The 21,498-nt window shown below is 37.0% G+C and overlaps 1 protein-coding gene across 2 annotated transcripts in view; it reads left to right on the forward strand.

Moving 5' to 3' along the window:
- KIAA1958 (KIAA1958 ortholog) overlaps positions 1-21,498 on the forward strand; it is a 113,008-nt gene that overhangs the window by 65,785 nt on the left and 25,725 nt on the right. The window contains exon 3 of one of the 2 annotated variants that reach the window (XM_031450211.2): positions 17,010-17,093. The exons of the other annotated variant lie outside the window; for it this stretch is intronic. Within the exon in view, the coding sequence (XP_031306071.1) occupies positions 17,010-17,093 (84 nt within the window). The remainder of the gene's footprint in view (positions 1-17,009; positions 17,094-21,498) is intronic. 2 annotated transcript variants of the gene reach the window in all.

Here is a 21,498-nt window from a genome sequence, read left to right on the forward strand (position 1 = left end):
CTGGGTCCCTTGGTGTATAGCGCTAGTGACAGAACCAAAGCCTGGTGGGGCTGTAGCTGAGTCCCTAGAGAACGGAGGTGTTTCTGAATCTGTATCCAGCACCATGGTCAGTGAGTCGGCCACCTAGGTGCAGGCCTGCCTTCTCAGAACAGCTGTCCTCAGTCTTCAGCTGCATCAGGGTTTCACAGTCTCTGATCTGGTCCTGCAAAGGCACTTTTGTACGTGAATGGGTGCCGGATCATTGTTGGGGGGGATGCAAGTGAGGGGTGTCTTACTTGGCCACCTTGCTGATACCACTCCCCTGAGAAATTTTTTTAAATAACTCAAGTGTTACTTGATTTTTCACCCCTAACTCCATTCAGCAAGAAAAATAAAGAATCTTTGTAATCCTAGAATGTGCTATTTCTGTTAATTTGACTCCAGGGTTTGGGTTAATGACTGTAAGTACATGTTCCTTAAAAATAATACCTGAAATTATATTTTATATAATATTTTTAGTCTCTAGAGTGTATTAAGATTTATGTTACAGGTCACTAGCTTTTTAACACCTTCATACTGTTAAAATTAACTGCTGCTAAATTATTTTATGTAATGGACAGTAACCATCTCATTGCTAAGAAAAAAACTTTATTTTCCTGTTTTGCCTGTACTTATAAACATGTAATAGAAAGCCAATCCATACAGAAAAATACTTTAATTTTTATTTTATAATGAACTTTTCAAAAATATATTTTGTTATTATCCACTGACCCAATTAGAGAAGTTACCATCCTTCTCTCCATTAGGTTATTACTTCTTGGATGGAATTTAATGAATATTAATAGCCTAACTTAGGAAAGAAGGAGGTAATTTATTAGAGTTTTGTACATTTCCATTTTTATATGTTATCTGTTTTCCTTTGCTTTATGTGCCATACATCTTTTGTTTCAAGTTGATGAATAATTCCTTTGTGTTTTTTACTGTATTATGCATTTTTAGAAAAAGATGCCTTCACATTTTGATCTTTACTAATTAAAGTATGCAGTCCTATAAATTGAATGTGAATTTATTATTATTTTTTAATGGAGGTACTGGGGATTGAACCCAAGACCTTGTGCATGCTAAGCATGTGCTCTACCACTGAGCTATACCCTCCCCTCCTTGAATGTAAATTTAAAGGAAGAAATGATTTCTAATGAGCAGTTTGTTACAACTATTTCTATTGTATTATAGCATTTCATCTCTTAAATTCATCAAGTTACCTCATGTATTGTGCTTGAGTTTGTTTTCAGTCATTGAAACCAAAAAATTTTAGCAAACTCATGAAAAGTGTTTTTCAAATACTCCGTTCTGACTGACATACTGATGAACTATTAACAAGCAGGGATGATAATTTTACTTCCAAAATCCTCTTCAGTAAGCAGAGTCATATGCTGTTAGTTCTCTTATTACTGCATAAAAAATAGCAATGATAATAGCCAGTACTTATAGAGTGCTTATTATCTCACTAATTAGTTATGGTAACACAGTTCTCACAACTCTGTAAAGTTAGGACTGTAATTAGCTCCATTTTGCAGATGAATAAAGTAAGTCAAAGAAAGGTTCAACTTGCCCAAGGTCACACAGTAAGAGGTTAGGAGAGCTAAGATGCTGACCTAGGCAGTCTGGTTCCCAAGTTCATGCTGTTAATAAACACGAGGCTCACTTGCTATGGTGATGCTTCTGTTGCACATTTCAGCACCTGCCCTCTTAGCACTTGAAAGGCCTCTTTTAGGACCTGGACCATCTTTGCCTCGGCTTTTTCATTCCTCCAAAACTTGGCCAAAAATTCCACTTTTACTCTTCCTTTTCTAGTCCCAGTCTCCATCTGCTTTTACTGTCTAATTGTCTCCACAAGGAGGGAATGAAAATTAAAGTGTTTAACAGTTGAGGAGACGTATACAGACATGCCTAAAACAATGTCTACCATGTCAAAGTACCACATATATTTTGTTGAAGGTTGAAGCATTATGCAAATACTGAAATTTCTATAAAGAAAAATAAGAGATAACTTTCATTTCCTTTGCTTTCTTTTAAGGAAACTTATTTAGGGTGCTGTGTGGAGAACAGTTTGAAAGGAGGCAAGAGTGGACATAGGGGATTCCTGATAGCTAAGAAAGGAATTTCTGTGTCATCAGTGGATAATAAATCCAATCCAAACTCTTATTCAAGTCTTGAAATATATCATTTCAGATGATCAAAAGGAGTATGTCAAGAATAGTAACTTATCCAGACATTACTGTGTTAACAGGTTTCCTCTTGAACATAAAACAAAGCAATATTTCCAGAAAAATTAAATCACCTAAGAAAAGTGAAATGTATGGTTAAGACGAAGTGGACTGGACTCTTGGTAATTAAAGAGTAATATTTTTAATTAAAATTTTAAGTTGGAAAGATATATACCAACGTGTATCCAGTGGCTATCTTTGGAGGATGGATTTATGGGCAGTTTTGCTCTCTTCTTTATACCTTTATTTTCTGGGGAAAGGTTGTATATTAAACGTGTTACTTTTATGATAAAATGAATAAAATTATTTTTATTAGGGGAAGTGTGCACAAAGTAATCTGTTACTCGTGTGACTAGTTACCCTTTAAACCATCTGGTTTTAAACTTGATATTTCTAAATTAGAAGTTTTATACACACACACACACACACACACACACACATACATACATACTGAGCATATTGAAGGGTGTGTAAACTCACTGAGGTGAAATGTAGTCATGGCTGAATTCCTGAACTGTGCAAGGACTAATTTGTACTTTTGAAAATGATTCAGTATTCAGTAAAATTTTACTTAAGAGTCAGATGTTGAAAGCAGTGAAAGAACATGTATAGGTTGATGAAATAATGCCTATTTAACAGTATTCTACGCTGTGTACTGTATATGAGTCATCACGGAATAAACTGAAAAGGGGAGCCATGTTCTGTAAAGCTGTGACTTCATGACTGGAACCGTGGAAAATGTAAATGTCGCATCTATAATAAATCCATGTATCTTCGCCTCCTGCCTTCAGTCCAGAAAAGTGCGAATGAAAAAACAAGTTCCTTTTGGAAATAGTATATGATGTGTCCCGTATCAAAGTCTGAGAGCAGCAGCTCCCTGTATATTTTACGTATTATACCAGCAGCAGATATTTCAGACATATCACAAGGTACTCTTGATTCAGTGTCTCTGGCAGCATAATAAAAAGCTGGAGGAGAAATCTCTAGTCTCTAATAAGCAGTATATCAGTGAGCACTGTCAGATTCTGTAGAAAATTCCACAGCATGATTTATTACATTAATTACAGTCATGTGGGTTTCATGCTGCTAAGCTTGAAAATGCAGCCACATTCTGAAGTTGATTTAAGAATATATTTTGGCCAAGACGAAAGTGCTCCTTGTTGTGATTAATACAGTACAGTATTTATTCTCTTGTTCTACTCTTCTTTTGCCTTTGGAATGCTTAATTTCTTTTCTGTTACTTGAAATGAAGTTTGAGATTTGAGAAGCTTCATCTAGTTTTTTATTCATTCTTGTCTTCTGGCTTCCCTTTTTCCTTTTGTGTCTTCTTACTTGTTGCTGAATGTTGCATCTCCTCTATATGTGATGCCTGTTTGAATCTACTCCCTTCTAAGCAAATGTGGCTAGCCTTGAGCCATTCCTTGCTAGCAGGGCTGCCCTCAAGGCTTACTAGCTTGCACCAGGAATGCTACCTCCTTTTGAGTGGAAGGAGCTTTGACAGAAACCCTCATTAGCTTCATTTAATTAAAAAAAGCATTCTTATAGAGAGAATTCCATGATTATTCCTTTGTTTAGCACTGTACTGAATTCATAGAGTCACATAATGTCTCTTCCTATGGTGGCACAATAAGCTTGTCAAATCACAAGATTCTAGGTCATGGGGAATGGAAGGTCTCCTAAGGGTTATTTAGATATAGACATTAACTCCAGTTGTGTCCATATGTCCATGACAGGGTATGTTCAGTTTTGCATAAATGCCCAACATTGGTTGCCTTTATAGGTCCAGCTTGGAAGAAGTAGTCAATATTTGCTACAAATTAAAACATCAGTAGAGTAAGACTCATATGAGGTAGGAAGACTTTGATTTAGTGGATTGGAACATGTTTCTAAGAAGCAATATGTATAAAGAGTTGAATTTTGATGATTCATATGCCCAACAATGAGCTAAGTGATTTACTTTACTACCTTATTCAATTCTCGTACAGCTCTTAAGAAATAGGAACAGTCGTTATACCCATTTTACAGTTGAAGAAACCAAGGCATAAGTTTAAAAACTTACACAGATTCATAGACAGTTAAGCAGCAGAGATGGGAACTGGACCTGGGCATCCGTACTGGCAAAGCTGGAGCTGTTTGCTACACTATCTTTGTCAAGTACCCTGAAAAGGGACCAGGCGAGATCAGATTTAAAAAATGCTTTGGGCAATTTGGGAAACAGTATTTGAACTTAATAGAGTCATCTTGAAAGCAAAGGTTTCAATCCATTGCGTTTCAGAGGGAAATAATTCTTTAACTTACTTATTATTTTGTTGAATAACAATATCGGTTAGTCCAGTATGTTTTATCATAGTATTTTTTGCTAAAGCAGAAGCAACTTAAACATTTATTATTTACGAAGCAACCGTTCTGCCTGGGAAATAAAAACATTCAGATGAGAAAATCTGCCATCCCAGCAGTGTGGCAGCTGCTGTAACTGAGGCTTGGGTTCAAGCTTATTTGAAGGAAAAAGAGTCATTTTCTAGGCCTTCTAGGTAAAAGAGATAGAGCTCTGTTTTTCAAAGTATGGACTATTAGAACCGTTTGTCTTAAAATCATCTGAGAACGTGTTTAAAATAGAGACTCCTGCACCCTGTTAGCCGTTACTTAGTTCCTTGTCATGAGGATCTGCAAGGTCAGTGCCTAGTCTCCTTTACACATGCAACGTCTCACCCACCTTCCAACAAACACAACGAACACTTTGGCCTGATGTAATTGATATATGGAGACAACAGTGAATATGGGTGAGAAAGAGACAGTTTTTGCCTGCACTTTATTTATTTAGTAAAAACTGGCATTTTTTTGTGCTCTACTTTTATTTGTAAATTTTTATCAAGGAGAGAATTCTTCAGAGGTTCTAGAATCACATGACATACAGCCAGGCGAAATGAGCAGATGACTAACATTTATTTAAGCGATTTCTGCTTCAGTGAAAAATACTATCAAAAATCATACTGGACTAACTGGTACTGCTGTGCTAAATTTTCGTGCTCCTGAATGTGTATGTAAGAAAGTGTTTACTCCCACTGTTGGAAAAGATTAACTGAGCATAAAAATAATTTGCTGGTTAGAAAGCTATAATAGCATACAAGTCTGGCTTCAATTAGTGATGTTAACAGTCCTAGAAAATAGCCTGCATTTTGAAGTTTTAGGCAAAAACATTAAAATGTACGAGTTGGGTATTTAAAAGAGAAATAAGACACTGAACTTTTTAATACATTTCATGGTAGTTACAAAGTTATCTCAATTTGTTTTCCACCTTTAAAGCAAATATACCTCACTATTTTTTTCAATAAATTTGCAAAGTTTAGAAGCTATTGCTATGTTCAAAAAAATGAAACATGCATGTTGGCAAATGAGTATCATAACCCCTGACTAATGAAATTGAACTAGGCCTATTTCCTAAGGTTACCAACCAGGGAGTATTTTCTTATAAATACTGAGATCATTTTCCTTGAACATGGAAAGAGTCGTAAGAAAATTAATTTCAAATGAATGCATGCATGGAAGAAGTAAGCACCTAATAGCACCATAATGTCAGTATAATCTCTTTTTAACGTGGAGGTCAGGATTGGGGAGAGCTTGATTTTCTGGTTTTATTGATTCTAGTGTGGACTTCTGTTAGAGTATTATTTGTTTTTTCCTTATCCTGATATTAAGATAAAAGATACTGTCTTATAGCAATTTGTGTGACAGCTGATAGGTCCTTATTTGCTAAGGGATTAGCCCTGGGAAAAACTTCCAGTGGCCTTATAAGTCATTTCATTAATATAGACATTCACATCACCTGCCCTGACCACAGCTGCCTCTGAAGAGCCTTACTAGGGATAAGGTGGCTATGAGATTCTGATTGTGAGTCCTAAAATTTAATTTTATGTCACTGATTTTTATTTTTAGTCCTTTCTAAATGCAGTGAGTGTGGTTGGTCTAAAGTAGATTGTGTTAATTTGGTGTTAATTTAGTTGACAAATGTTTATTGAATGCTACTACTCAAGTGCTTTTTCAGACCCTGGGAATAAAGCAGTGAAGTACTGGTCCTTATGGCGCTCACAGCCCACCTGGGCAGAGACAGATGCTAGACAAATTATCAAGTAAATATATAGTATGTCAGATAGTAATAGGTGTATGGAAGAAAGTAACAGGCTAAGGAGAGTTAAGAATGTCAGATGGAGAAATGGGGTGTGGATTTATTTATTCCTAAGTAACTTCTTCAAATGTTTGACATTTGGAGGTTCTTTGCACTTAGCATATTCAGTCTCCTCTCCTGGTGTCTATCTTTATAATTCCTACATGAGACCCTCCACACGGCCATCCCTCTGGCCCGGCTTATTGCCCACCCCAACCCTTCTCCCTCCCCAAACCAGAATTAGAGGGTGTTTCACAGTCCTTATGAGCACGAGCCTTCCCGTCCTTTTCCCTTTGCTCACGCAGTTGCTCAAGAGCTGGAATGCCCTAACCTCCTGTTCTGCTTAACCGAATGGTACCTTTCCTTTCATACCCAACCAAGTCCCCATTCCCCCATGGAGTAGAGCTCTAACACAGCTCACACTCTTTTTGACTTCTCTTTCTCTCTCTTTTCTTTCTGAATCCCTATAGGACCTGGAGCCCATGCCACAAACCCACTGCCTAGTTACACAGCCGTGCATGGTTGTCTTAATTAGTTTTATCTGTGTTAGTCTTCTCTTCTAGCTGTGATGTCGTCTCTGTAACCATCAGGGACTTGCCTTTGACTACACCCCACAAGTCTTGAAATGCAAAGGGGGCATAGTGGGTACTCACAAAAAAATGTGGATTAAATATTCAGTCTAGCTGCAACCTCATAAATATAAATCTACTCACCAGCTTTTTATTTTTCACTTTTTAAATTTAAAGTACATTCTTACTTAATAAGCTCATGGACTTAAACCATTCACACTGGTTTACAAAGAGAATTTGAACATCACTTCTCCATCAAGAAAAGATAAAATACTCTTCTTAAATGAAAATAATAAAGGAGTTAAACACCAGGAAATGTTTCTTATGGCTTCAGATGTATTACTTTAATAAAATCATAAAAGGAATGTGATAGCTGAGTTTATTTTTTGGTTAAATTGAGTGCCAGAGCAATAGAAGCAAGTGGGTCTGAATTTAAATCTAACATAAATCTCCTCAGATGAAATGAGAACACAAGATGCTGCACTAATTATGTGTTTCTCCATGCCATCTCCTAACAAGGGAGGGAATAATTGGATTAATGGGGTGTGGAGACTATGTAAATACGTACAGAAAAGCTGCCTGTGTAAAAACTTCTCTCAGGCTCTTGGCAAGAGTCCCTGGGTCAGTGCTGAGGCTCTTCCTGGGGCCCCATCCAGGAACTCAGTAACCTAAAACTTTTCAGCTTGTTGGCTACATTTGTCTAAGATCTATTTCACTACACTAGGTTTATGGGATGGCTTCTTTTGAGAAACTTAGAGTAAGTTTTAGTAATAAATATTGTGAGTCTTGTGGCTTGTGCAGGCAAGAAGTGACCATCTATTATTCAAAGAGCCAATGTCACGCATACCTTCTCCGTACAGAGTTTATCCACCCTCCCTACTTAGAACCAAAACCATACTAGTAATGCAATAGCAGCAAACTCCCCTAAAATATAGCCCAACAAGGTATGGTATGGGTAGAAAAGAAATAATATAAACTGAAGGTCTGGGGGGAAAGCAGACCTTTTTAAAGTGCAGTTTTGAAAGCCATGCATGTCCAGAAACTCACACTTTTTTTATTATACTCGGGTCAAAGCTTGAGATGTTCAGTCGTTCAGAATATATGTGGAGGATCTATGGATTTAAAATTCTTTTAACAGTAAATATTTGGGCAGATTTCATGCCCAGTCTTCATTTGGTAGCTGTGGTGTGCTGGGACATATGCTGGGTACTCAGGATTCACAGACGATAAATACATGAAAAATACTTAATAAATGGGGCATAGAGACTATACAAATAAGTATAGAAAAACTATCTCCTTTAAAACTTTATACCTTTTTTCTTTTTGGGGGGTTGGTTGGGAAGTGAGATGGTGAGAGAGTGGTTGACTTGGATAGTCCCTTGTTCTCTCTAATTCTGACCTGCTTCCATCAAGGGGGTTCAGATTATAGATCATTTTATGTCTGGGGATGTTTTCCAGCAGATCATCCAGATGTGAACTCAGCCCTACTTACATTAAGCAGAGTTGACTGAAGATTTTCTTAGCATGGGAGAAGATAGATTTATATCATAATAAAGCAATATACATCTGACCATGTAGTTTTCTGAAGAACAACTGGTTTTCTTAGGATAAAGTATGTAGTCATGAATAATCACTTACTAGATGAGGCCCAGCAGGGTCTGACTTGTGGGTTTTCAAATCTCTCTTCATACCACTCTCCCTTTTAATCACTTCAAGCCAGGCCCACTGACGTCTTTCAGATTCCCAAACTCAAGTTTCCATTGTAGGAACTTCTCATGCGCTGTTCCCTCTACTCTTCCTCCTGTAGTTTGTATGACTGGCTTCTCATTTTTAGGTCTCAACTAAAAGGGCTTTTTAGAGGGTCCTCCCTGGAACATCCATCACTTATTCTTCCTCACGGTACTCTGTTATTTTTCTTCATAGCATTTGGGTCAGTTTGTCTAAGATTTATGTGTGTTACTGTCTGTTTCCCTCGCTCTATGATAAATTCCACAAAAACAGGGACTGTTTACATTGTACTCATCCCTTTAGACTCAGTTTACTTAATTTCAAACATGTTTTAGTTACTCACTAAGTGTGCTCTAATGGGTGAATGAGGTGGGCACTCAGGACTTGACAGATCAGATGCAGAAGGCAGAGAGAGCAGGTATGAAGGACGGTACTCAAAGATTTCAGGCTTGGGCAGATGGGTAGGCGGTGGAGGCATTGACTGGGTGGACGAGAGCTGGTTTGTGGGACGTGGCCTACATTACATTTTAAGTCGAGTTACATGTATTGATTAGGCTGTTAGGTGCATCAGGTTCATGGGAACCGTAGGAAACATGATTCTGAGGCGTGCTCGTTCACCATCTGTAGGACTTCATTTCTAGTTTTTAAATACCTGATCTGCTTAGAGAAAGTTTTGCGTATTTTGGGCTGCCACCTTGTTGTCTCCATGAAGTTTTCTAGGGCTCTGGGATTTTACCGACATTCAATTTTTAAAATTTGTTATTAACCACAATTTTCTTAATATAATAAACCGTTTTGCTCATTTCAGTGCATTTTTTTCATTAATAACAATGACTTATTCGGTTTGCCTGCTTAACCATATGCATACTTCTCTTAAGAGAATTGAAAGTGATCTTCATCTTAATTTTATTTGTGTTGAAAACAATTTTTGTCGCTATTTAGAATGCAAGTTCTATTTCTTACCACATGTATTCAAACAAAATTTAATGAAGTTTGACTGCTGAGTTTTCGACGAATGCCAGAATCTTTAGGAATGTACCTCTTCTTCATAGAGTAGATTTTGTGTGATCAGAGAGCATTCAGTGAACATTTATGGTGTCACTATTAAGTGCAAGGCTCCAAGTTAGAGACGAGAAGTTGCAGCAGTCTCGTTCAAATACAAAGAGCTGGGTCAGAATTCCGACTTCTTTTCGAAGTCACTTCAAAACAAAAAAGAAACAGAAACAAACATTTTCTCAGATAAAACTAGAGATCTTCTGCTAGAACCACAGTATATAAAGAAAGTGATGAAACAGGGATTTAGATACAACACAAAGAGACATGCGACTGTAGATCTCAGATGGAGCTGTGAGATGTCAGTTTTCCACTGAGGTGGGACATGCTGAGTGGTGAAATGAACACTTTTGAAGAACTGGGATAGGGAGCTTGGGTTGGTGGTCAGAGCTTCCCCGTATCCTGTTTGACACTAGAGAGCAGCAGAGGAAGCAGGACCAAAGAAAAGAAACACGTACACGCTTGCCATATTTGTGGGAAGTCATGACAAAGCACTGGAGAAACACTGGAATTTATGGCTTGAAAGGGCACACTGTGTACCAGAAAAAGATGGATGCACAGTGATCAACACTGAAATATAGCCTGGTAAAGTTATAGCCCTTCACAGATAAAGAAATAATCATTTAGCTGTCCAGATGACCCCCCCCCCCCCAACTCAAATGCAATCAGGAGACCTGTGAGGGAGAAAGATTGTGCTGACCATTGACTTCTCTACAACCACAGTCACCACTGGGTGGCTGTCTAAGAAAAATATGTTGGTGCCTACCTTAGTATTTATACCAAAATTAATTCAAATGATTAAATATTTAAATATTAAAAATGAAATTAAGAATGCTTTAGCAGAAGACGTAAAAGAATTGTTTTATGGTTTCATAGTGGGGAAAACATTTCTAAGTGTAGCACAAAATGTAAAAAACATTTTAAAAAACAGATAAATTCAGTCCCATAAATGTAGCAGAGTCACAAATACAAAAGGCAAACTAAAAACTAAAGGTACATACACATACATGTATACACATCTTTATATATGTCACAAAGTGTTAAATATACTAATAATAAGGCAGAATATATCTAGAGCTCCTATAAATCAATCTTTTAAAAAATGGACAGTGGAAAAAAAGAATTCACAGGAAGAAAATGAGAAAAATAAAGGAGACTAGTAAGTATTTGAAAAATGTGAAATATCGTTTATCATAAAAAATGAAAATAAAAGCATAGTGTAAATTTACCAATTAAATAAGCAAAATAAGCTTGATAATACATTATATTCTGGGAAGATACAATGAAAGCAGCTCTCTTGTATCTTGTCATGGAAGTTAAATTGGCACAACATATATACAAGGCAGTAGCAGTATAGCACTTCTGCAAGTTTATTCTGTGTATATACTGGCTCATGTGTAGGAAATGTCACGTATACAAGAATACCCAGTACAGTGTTTACAGTAGCAACAGGATGGAAATAATGCTAATGTCCATCAGCAGGGAATTAGATGTATCCATATAAAATACTTCACGGCTATTAGAAAGATTGAGGCAACTGTGTATGTAATGATCTGGAGCTATCTCTAATACACTGTTAATGGTAAAAAGCAGAGTGCAGAATAGGGTGCATAGTATATTCCTTTTTTGAAAGAAAAAGAATGTGTGTGTATGCATAGAAAGTCCCCAGAATTATACCCAATAAATTGGTAACATGGGTTGCCATGTAGAGAGAAATGTGGTGACAAGGAGGTGGGATGGGAGGGTGAATTACTTTTACTCTAGACTTTTTTTGTATTTTTAGATAACTGTAATGTATGCTATATTGCTTATTCAAATTTTATTACTTAAATCAAAAGGACCAAACTCTATACAAAAAAATTACTCTTAATGCCTACTAGATGGATGTTCTAGTAGGTGACAGATTGAAATGTGAAGACTAATAAAACACTAAAGCTTTTGGAAGAAATAGATCTTTCATGACCTTGGAGTGAGCAAAATTTCTTAAACAGGATGCAAAAAGCATGAATCATAAAGGGAAAAGTTGATAATTGGACTACATTATCCATTATCTTGTTCATTAAAAGACACCAACCATTAAGAAAGTGAAAGGACAAGCCACGAACTTGGAGAAGATATTTGCAGTGTATTTATCTGACAAAGACTTATATGCAGAATATGTTAAAACCTCCTACGAATAGTAAAGAGCAGACAATCTGTTAGAAAATGACTTTAACAGACTCTACACAAAAGAGAATGTCCAAATGGCCAGTCAACCCATGATGAGCTTCATTAGTCATGAGAGAAATGAAATGTAACACCCCAATGCAGTAGCATTATGTACCCACCAGAATGGCTAAAATGAAAAAAGACTAATGTTGCTTAGTGTTGCTGAAGATATGGAGCAACCTGAACTCTCACAGTCGTGATGGAGAAAGCAAACTGGTACAACCACTTTGGAAACTTGGTTGTTAGTCTTTATTACAGCTAAACGTGTGATTTCCTATGACCCAGCAATTCTGATTCTAAGTGTACACCCAACAGAAATGCATCCACATGGCCACCGAAAGATACCTGCTAGAATGTTCGTAACAGTTTTATGGGAAATAACTCAAACCTGAAAACTACGTAAATGTGCAAAAAATGGAAAAATAAGTTGTGATATATTCACACAATGGAATGTTACACAGCAATGGGGATAAATTATCTACAACTACATAATAATATGGATGAAACTTCCAACATAATGTTGAGGAAAAGAAGCCAGACACAAAAGAGTTTATCCTCTTAAGATTTCATTCATATGAGTTATAACAATAGTCCAGAGAAACCTATGCTGTTTCAAGTCAGAATAGCTGTTATCCTTGGTGGGAAGGAATAACCAGAAGAAGGGGCCATGAGGAAGGTTTCTGAGGTGCCAGTAATACTCTTTGTCTTGATCTGAGCATGGGATTCAGTTTGTGAAAATTAATTGCATGCACTTAATGACTGATGTACTTTTGCACACATGTTATACCTAACAAAAAGTTTTTAAAAGGAAATGGATCAGAAAATTTTCTAAAACTAGAGGTAAATGCAAGAAAGTTACAATAGTTCTATATTTTATTATCAATATTCCCTGGTTTTATTTGATTTTGTAATTAGCTAAAAAATGTATTACTATTACTTGACTTTAAATCCATTTACTTCCCCCATTCATGCAAAATGAATGAGAATTTCTCTACCCTTCCAGCCTCTTCTTGTGGTGCATTCCAGGCTATTAGAAAAGAACATGATAATGTGACACTCTTTTTAAATTTTATTTTCCTGCAGATGGAATGGTTCTACAGTTATACACCCAATTCTGTTGTTGGGCAGTGGTGGGGTTGGTTGCATACCACCAAGAAATTCTCTGATACCAGCTGGGTGTCCTAAATTCAACTCAGTCCTGATACTGTCTACCTAGAGATAGCATCAGATTCCACAGGTTAAGGATTCAGTCCAGCAGGACTGTCCTATTCCAGCCACTTCAGAGGCCAATCACAAGTGCTGGTTGTCACCTCTGCTTCTGACTGACCCATCATAGATGGAAGGTTACAAAGAACTCCTCCTTGTTTTAGATTAATTTGCTAGTGCAGCTCGCAGAGCTCAGAGAAACATTTTACTTAACTGGATTACCAGTTTACTATGAAAGCGTATAACCCAAGAATAGCCAGGTGGAAGAGATGCAGAGGGCAAGGTACGGGACAGAGCGTGGTGGAGCTTCCATTGCCCTCTCTGAGTGCAGTACTCTCCCCAAATCTCCACGTGTTCACCAGCCAGGAAGCTCTCAGAACCCTGTCCCTTTGGGTTTTTATGGAGGCTCCATTATATAAACATGCTGGATTACATCAATTTCCAGCCACTCTTCCCTCCCCAGAGGTGGAGGAGGGAGGTAGGACTGAAACTTTCAACCCTGTAAGCACCAGGTTGGGTCCACTGACAACCAGCCCCTATCCCCAGGTGCTTTCCTGGATTCACCTCATTAGCATATAACAAAAGTCACCTTTATTACTCTCATCACAGGAAATTCTAAGGGTTTTAGGAGCTCTGTGCCAGGAACCTAGACAAAGACCAAATAGATATTTCTTATATTATCACAAATTCTTAACTAAGATCGAGACCAAGTAGAAAGGAGAGAAAGGTTTGGAAATAAGGCTGGGCTGAGGATGTGAAAGCAGTACTCGTGTGTCCGTCAGCTGTGCATGTGTTCGCACCATGCTAATGATGCGGATTGAGGAGATGCAGGAGAGCTGGCTGCTTCACTTAGGAAACTCACAGATGAATGACAGCCACGCCAGCACTCCAGGCCCTTCTATAATCTTCTTCACCACTTAGAGTATGCTGACTAATGCTGCTTGAGTCCAGCAGACTTCAACTATTTACTCACATAATCCCTAAAAAAAAACTGAAAAAAAAGGATGTACCACTCACTTATTTTTAAATTGATGCCCAAAGATTTTCAGCATGTTTCAGTCAGTTTATTTTTGTAAAAAGGAAGTAGAAAATACTGTATATTTTATAAAATGAAGATAGGATTGACTGTAACTAGAATCAATATTTCATGTGATTTGATAATAGTTGTTAGTAGGCATCTTATGAACAAAGCATACTGAATCTGAAAGAATTGAATAAAAATTTAAACTTCTACTTTATCTTGAACATTTTGGTAGTCCTGCAGAATATTCCAGTTCCAACAAAAAGAAATCAACTTCACCAATCTAAAACCCTTTCAAAAATCCTAAATTCAAAACACCCTAATTCAGGACCAAATACCCTGCTTCCAATGGGAAATTTCACCTATATCAGAACGTTTGTAAGACACAGAAGAACAAGAACACGGACAAGATTATAGATTTAATCATCAATTTATAAATTTTAAAAATTGTGTTTGCTCAAAGTCTTTAATATCCCAGAATATGTAACACGGTAGCTTTGGGATGAGAAACCCAGTCTTCATCTGAGAAAAACGAGTTTTAGAAACAATTCCATGTGAAAGTTGAGGAACTGGAAATTTTTTCCTTTAAGTTAACCTGTGAATGTTTATTTCTTAGAAAGTCTTTGCTTAAAGTTTGAAGACCACTGTGACAGATATTTGGACAAGTAGCCAAAATAAACACGTGCTGGCCCCTTTGGCTTTCTTTACATGTAAACAGTCAGGGAAGCCAGCGTGCTAAAAGGTTACCTGTAACCTGTGGCCTCCACCTTTCAATGGAAAGATACACATCTTTATTGTTGATATAAGAACAATTTCAACTGGAAGAAAATGGCATAGCCAAAAGTTAAGTCTAATGAAGCATAGAAGATACTGTTGTGTATTTGAATTTTAGAAATTTGATCTCAGAAATGTGCCTATAAAAATATCTGATTAGCTAGTTTAGTGAGTTTTAGTTCATTTCATTTTACAAAATTATGAGGATTTTGGCAATTTTACCTTAAAACTGTCACTTTGAAATAACATAGATATTCATAAATGTGTATAGTAATACAAAAAGTATGTTTTGTGGATAAGATTCAGCTTATTAGAAATTTTATTTATCTTATTCTATGTGGTTATTTCAAAGACTTCCCACTGTGCAAGCAGCCTTACAAATTAAAGTTTTCCTAAAAAAGATAATTGGGATAAACAAAATAATTTAGAATGAGAAATTACATTTTTATGTCGTTTTAAATTAATCTTGATGTTTGCCTCTCAGCAATCAGAATAGCCTGATTTTTTCTATTGTGTAATTTCATTTTTAGAATTTCTCTTGAGTTCTGCCCAGACCATGTCTGACATAATTGTGGTGATTCTTGACAAAATGTTTTTATTGTTAATGTTAAGATCCCAAATTTAAATGACATGTTACTGAGAGGAAACCATTTAAATGATAGCATTAAATTTAATCATTGTTCTTTTAAAAATCAAGTAAAACAGAGAGGGCTACCTTCATAAGCCATAACCACTAGAACTTTGTTTCTTAAAGTATATTCTCTTCAAACCTCCTCCAAGCATAGAGGGGCTAGTTAAAAATGCAAATTCTTGGGCCTGCAGTTAGGAATCTTATTTTGAATGAGCATCCTGAGTGATTCTGAAGCTCACTGAAGTGTGAGAACCGCTACTCCAGAGCAGCATTACTTAATCATGGATGACCCATAATGAAAAAAGATGCACCTCCAGGCTTTGATGACTGAATATAAATAATAAATTAATAAACCGAAACTGCCCAAGCGACATACTGCTGTCCTCACACCTTGATTATAATAATAGCTGGGTTCAAATTTCATTGTACTGTCTTTATAGACATGAAGTATCATCCTAATTACTTTCTCAAAACACCAACATTTTTTGTATTGAAATGTAGTTGACATACAGTATTATGTTAGTTTCAGGTATGTTATGTAATTTGACATTTGCATACATTACGAAGTGATCACCATGATAAGTCTAGCAACCATTTGTCCTCGTACAAAGTTATCACAATATTATTGACCATAGTCCTTTATGCTGTTTATTACATCCCGTGACTTAGTAACTGGAGGATTGTACCTGTTAATCCCCTTCACTTATTTTCCCTACCCCTCACCCCTTTCCCTTCTGGCATCCACCCATTTGTTCTCTGTATCTGAGTATGTCTTCATTTTTCAAAACACTATGTATTCTTATCACTTCTTATATTATAAACCACCCTGCAATTACATAAGAATATTTATAAACTGTGTTTACCTGAATTGCTGCAGAAGGCATCAAATTAACTGCTGTAAATGATCTGTTTAGTAACTTTTAAATAGAGATCTCTAGAGATGTGCTAAATAAGAAATTAGAATATTTTTCATTTAATCCAATAAAATGGAACCAGTACAATCTCTGGTTTCACAAATGAAGTGGTTAAAAATGAGTGTGTCATTCTAATGGGGCTCTTGCATACTGCATTAGGATAAATAGCACATTTCTGTCTCACTTTTTTCCTAAAACAAAGGCTACCTCTAATCTCACTCTTTCCACAAACCTTCGTGTACTAAACTATGTGCCCATGACATGAGAAGCTCATTTTGATTGTAGTGGACATACTCTTGTCTAGTACATCATTTGTGAAACTGAAGTTGGCTATTATAATGCAGCAGGTATGTAAATAACATTTATTAGTGATCTCTGTAAAATTGATTCCTTCTTTCCCTTTTTATTATAGAAGGAAACTTTATTTCAGAGTAGAAAGTGCATTGTCTGAACTCATCAACACCCTCTCTATCCTTCCCCTCCCCAATTTGTTGCAGACCAGGATGAAAGAGCAGCTGAGCTCAGCAGGGAGCAGAATGAGAAAACCATCCGGAGCACGCAGACCGCGCTCCGCAATTTCCGGGAGTTCCTCATCTCCAAGTATCCTTCTGAAACAAGAGAGATTTATGTCATCCCTTGCAAGGAGTTGGATGCCTACCTGGCCTCTTTCTTTGTGGATGCCAGGCAGAAGGATGGATCCGAGTATGAACCCAACAGCTTGGCCAATTACCAATGTGGACTTGAGCGCTACCTAAAGGAACACAGGTATGGCTACAGTATTACCAGGGATAAGGAATTCAAACGCTCCCAAGAGGCCCTGAAACAGAAGCAAATTGAACTCCGCTGCAAAGGAAAAGGCAATAAGCCACACAAATCCATGAAGCTCACCTTTGCTGATGAGCTCATTCTGCGGAAAAGGGGGCTGCTAAGCCGCTATAACCCCGAGGGTCTGCTCAACCTTGTCTGGCTCAACAACACAAAAGCTTTTGGGCACTGCACAGGCTTCCACGGATCTACCTTGAAGTGGGGTGATATTCGGCTCCGGGTAACAGAAACAGGGCTGGAGTACTTGGAGTGGATGGGTCAAGACACTGGTGACCTAAATGCGAAAACCAAGAGAGGGGGGACAGACTCCCGTGTGTATGCCACGCAGCACGCGCCACAGACCTGCCCCGTGCAGGACTATAAGGAGTATGCCCAGCGGCGGCCCCCCGCCATGCGCTACGAGGATGCCCCTTTCTACTTGTCCATCAAGCCAGTCGTGAACTTGGCAGCTCTGCACTGGTACAACTGCCAGGCCCTCGGCAAGAACAAGCTGGCCAAGATGGTGAAGACCATGTGTGAGAAGGGGAACATCCCCGGCAGGAAAACCAACTTCAGTGTGTATCAGAGCTGCAGCACCTTGTCCGAGGCCCAGAGCAACCAGTTGGTGCTTATCTGTAACAATCTGAGCCAGCAGGCCGCCCAGTCCGTGGCCGGGCACTCCAACAGCGGCAATTTCATCGTCTCTGCCTCCTATGACTCTTCCTCGGACACTGCTTGACCAGGTGGCTTGAGCGAGACCCCAGTCTGGGTATTGTGTCCAGAGAAACTGTGATGATACACTGCCTCTCGTTCCCTTTCCTCTGCCCTCAATGTTAACTTTATAAAAATATAAATATATATTTTTCTTTTTACAAATAAGCCAATGGAGATAGTTTAGTATTACTAACATAGTATTTATAGGCTTAAAACAAATGTACTCGTGGGTGATTAAATGTAATTACTGTTACAGACTTTACAAAACCATAGTGGTTCTCAGGCAACGCAAAATAGAGAAGAAATTCCGTTTTTCTCAAAAACTGTCAAAAAGGAAACTGAGAGTCATCCTAGACACTTGTGTCCTCAACTCCTGCTTTTCTGTCCCACCCCACCTCTTGTTTTTAGTGTACTTAGAAAATGGCTTTTTTTTTTAATTTTTTAAAATTCTGTATTAACTAGGAGGAGACAACACTAACTTTACTATCTTCACAAAATTGTCAGATCCAAAATACGAAAATATTGATGTAAGCTGGACAAACCGTTTACATACTTTTTCTTTTTTAAGCATAATTAGATTTTAGCTCCTGTGCCTCATTTTTTACTGTATGAAAGTCTAGATGTTTAGTTAACATCTTTCATTTTAGGGGCAAAGGGAGGTAGGAGAAGGGAATAAAGGTGCCAGTCTCTTTGTAAGATACATAATTTTAAAATAATATGCAAAGTCCAGAATTGTGGCAAAAAAGACTGTTACTAGCTCTTTTTATACTCTTGTACTTGAACCTGGATAGAATTTTTTTTTTTTTTGGTTTCCTAAGAAATCAATGTAAATGAAATTTGCTTATCAGATTTACAAGAAATTTAAAACTACCAAAGCTTTGAAAATGTTCCCAAGCATTAGACTGTATATCAAACTTAAAGAGAAGGTAAAAAATGAAAAAGTCTGACTAAGAGTCTAGAAGCACTAGTCAAGAAACAAAAAACTCATACTCTTCAAAACTCAAATCCCTTGAATTATTTATTTATAAGCCTTGAACTTCAGTCTCTTTTCCCTAGGGAATTACTTGACTCTGTTGAGATAAAAGGAATATTGACACTAATTTTAGGTAATAACATTTTGTTACCAAATTTAGCTGAATTCAAAGCATTCTTGAAAATGTGTAAAATTTATTCTACAGTAAATATAAATGCATTTATGTGCAATAATCTTGCAAATTATAATAATAATAGTTTTGGTTGAACAACTCTTTGGGTGATTTTTTCCAAGGTCTTTATCTTCCAGCCTGTGGTGAATTATTTGTTGAGATATATCAATAATAAAGTAAATTTAGACGCTAGGACCACATAAAGTGGAGCTCAGTTCATAGTCTGTATAGTCATTAACACATAAAAAGAAAATCCAAATCTTAATTGTTTTGTTGGATCAGGGGAATCATTTGTTCTTCAAGTCATTGTCATAATTCACATTAGCTAGGAAGGCAGGTGGTATTTTATGTTTTAATTTATTGTACGACCAGGACAAATTTCATTTTGATTTGCTTTGCTAAATCATCACATTAGCTGAGCTTTCCCATGTCTAGGCAGCTCTTCCCAACACCAAGTCATAAACACATAAAGACCCATTCCTCTAAGCTGTGACCTTTCCTTTTTGGCTCAGGAGTGGGAAGTCTGCCATGCCCTTGGTATTCTGCAGTCTACTTCATTTCATGACTTTCTTTTCATAGAGAGGCATCCAGAAACAAGAAGAAAGAGCGGAAGATATCTCACTTTATTTTTTTGTATTGATGATAGCCACCATTTGTGAATCAGTATGTGTGCCAGCACTATATGTGCTAAGTGACTTACGTGTATCACTTATATAAGTAATACTAATTTATGAAAGTTAGAAAATCCAGATAAACATAAAGAAAACAAATACTCATAAATCTGCCAGCCAAAAATAACCACTGTTAATATTTTGGTAAATATTTCTTCAGACATTTCAGTACATACATAGTTACTTCTGTATATGTGATCTTTAATCCTCTCAACAGCTTTGAAAAGGTTAGTCATCTCTGTCTTATGTTGCGCTCAAGACAAATCAGATTATAGCTAAGGAAATGGTACTGTCTGTCACCTGACTCCAGAGTTTTTTCTATTTGCCTTTCTTACTTAGTTCCAACTCATAAATTAGTTTCCTGTGATTTGAGCCAGAGATGGGGACATAAGTGTCTTCCCATCTCTCGAGTCTGTCTGATCCAAAGGGATGTAGAGTAATCTTTCATCACACAGTGTCACCTAGCCGCCCCTCTGTTGTTCGTTTCGAACCACAGGGCCTCATTCTCCCAATTCTCTTTACGAAACTTTCCTGTTCTCCTTATTCTTTGCCAGGCTCAGAAGTGCACATGACAGCCTACTGTGAAAGTGCTCTTTTTTTTAAAGAGAAGGTTGTTTTTACATGTTACCTCTTAAAAAAAAAAAAAAAAGAATTTCTGTAAGACATTTAAAATGTGATTGTGCATTTTGTTTTTGCATTGACATACATTAAGAGTCTTCATTTGCTTTGGACAGCAAAATAAGTTTGTCTTGGGGAAGAAGGACAGTCAGTATGGACTGAGAAAGTAGAGCTAGGAAATATCGAATCCCTGTTTGTGTATATTGAGGTACTAAAATGAAAATCTCTCTCCTGTTTAATCCTGTTGCATTTTCATTTAGAAGAACACAAACTAAGAATGTGAATTATCTTTTATTTATTTATATTTTGCTTTGATAACTCAACCAAATAGAAATATTGTGACATTTAGATTTAGAAAACTTTTCTGAAGAATGGCTTGGTAGAATTTTAGCTGAATCATAGTGTCTCTTTGGGTTAATTAAATTACGAAAAATTATCAGCAACTACCTCTAAATTTTGTGTTTTTGTATGAACAATACTGAGAATATACTACTGCCAGATGCCATTTTTATTATTTGTCATTTTAGCTTAAAAATTACGCCCATACTGTGGCAGTGGTAGATGCCAAAATTGTATATGTGCTTTAGCAAAAAATCCGCAGTCCAATAGGTGTTCATTACAGGTGAATGTGCTGCCTTTCCAGGCAATCCTGTGGTTCATACAAAATTAATAAAACCATGTTTGCAGAGTTTACACTTTAAGGTATGTTGTGTAGGAAATTCTCTAGTGCCCCTCACATGACTCTGGGAGTTTTGCACTGTCTACAACAAAAACGCCAAATCCATCTGTCCGTATATGGATGATGTAGCTGCATAATTAAATTTTTCTTCTATATTCATTTGAGTGACTAATGATTGAACATCGTAGATGGTAGCAATTTTTTATAAACCATAACGTTTGAAAAGGTTAGAGATATTCAGGATGTTTATCCAACAGAGATTATTCTTAAGAGTCCATTTGTTAATCATGGTTAGTAGGGCTGGTCTGAATATGATTCATAATACATCAGCTACTTAGAATACTTATATTGTAGT

Source organism: Camelus dromedarius, chromosome 10 (assembly GCF_036321535.1).
Source record: "Camelus dromedarius isolate mCamDro1 chromosome 10, mCamDro1.pat, whole genome shotgun sequence".
Classification (NCBI taxonomy): Eukaryota; Metazoa; Chordata; class Mammalia; order Artiodactyla; family Camelidae; genus Camelus; species Camelus dromedarius.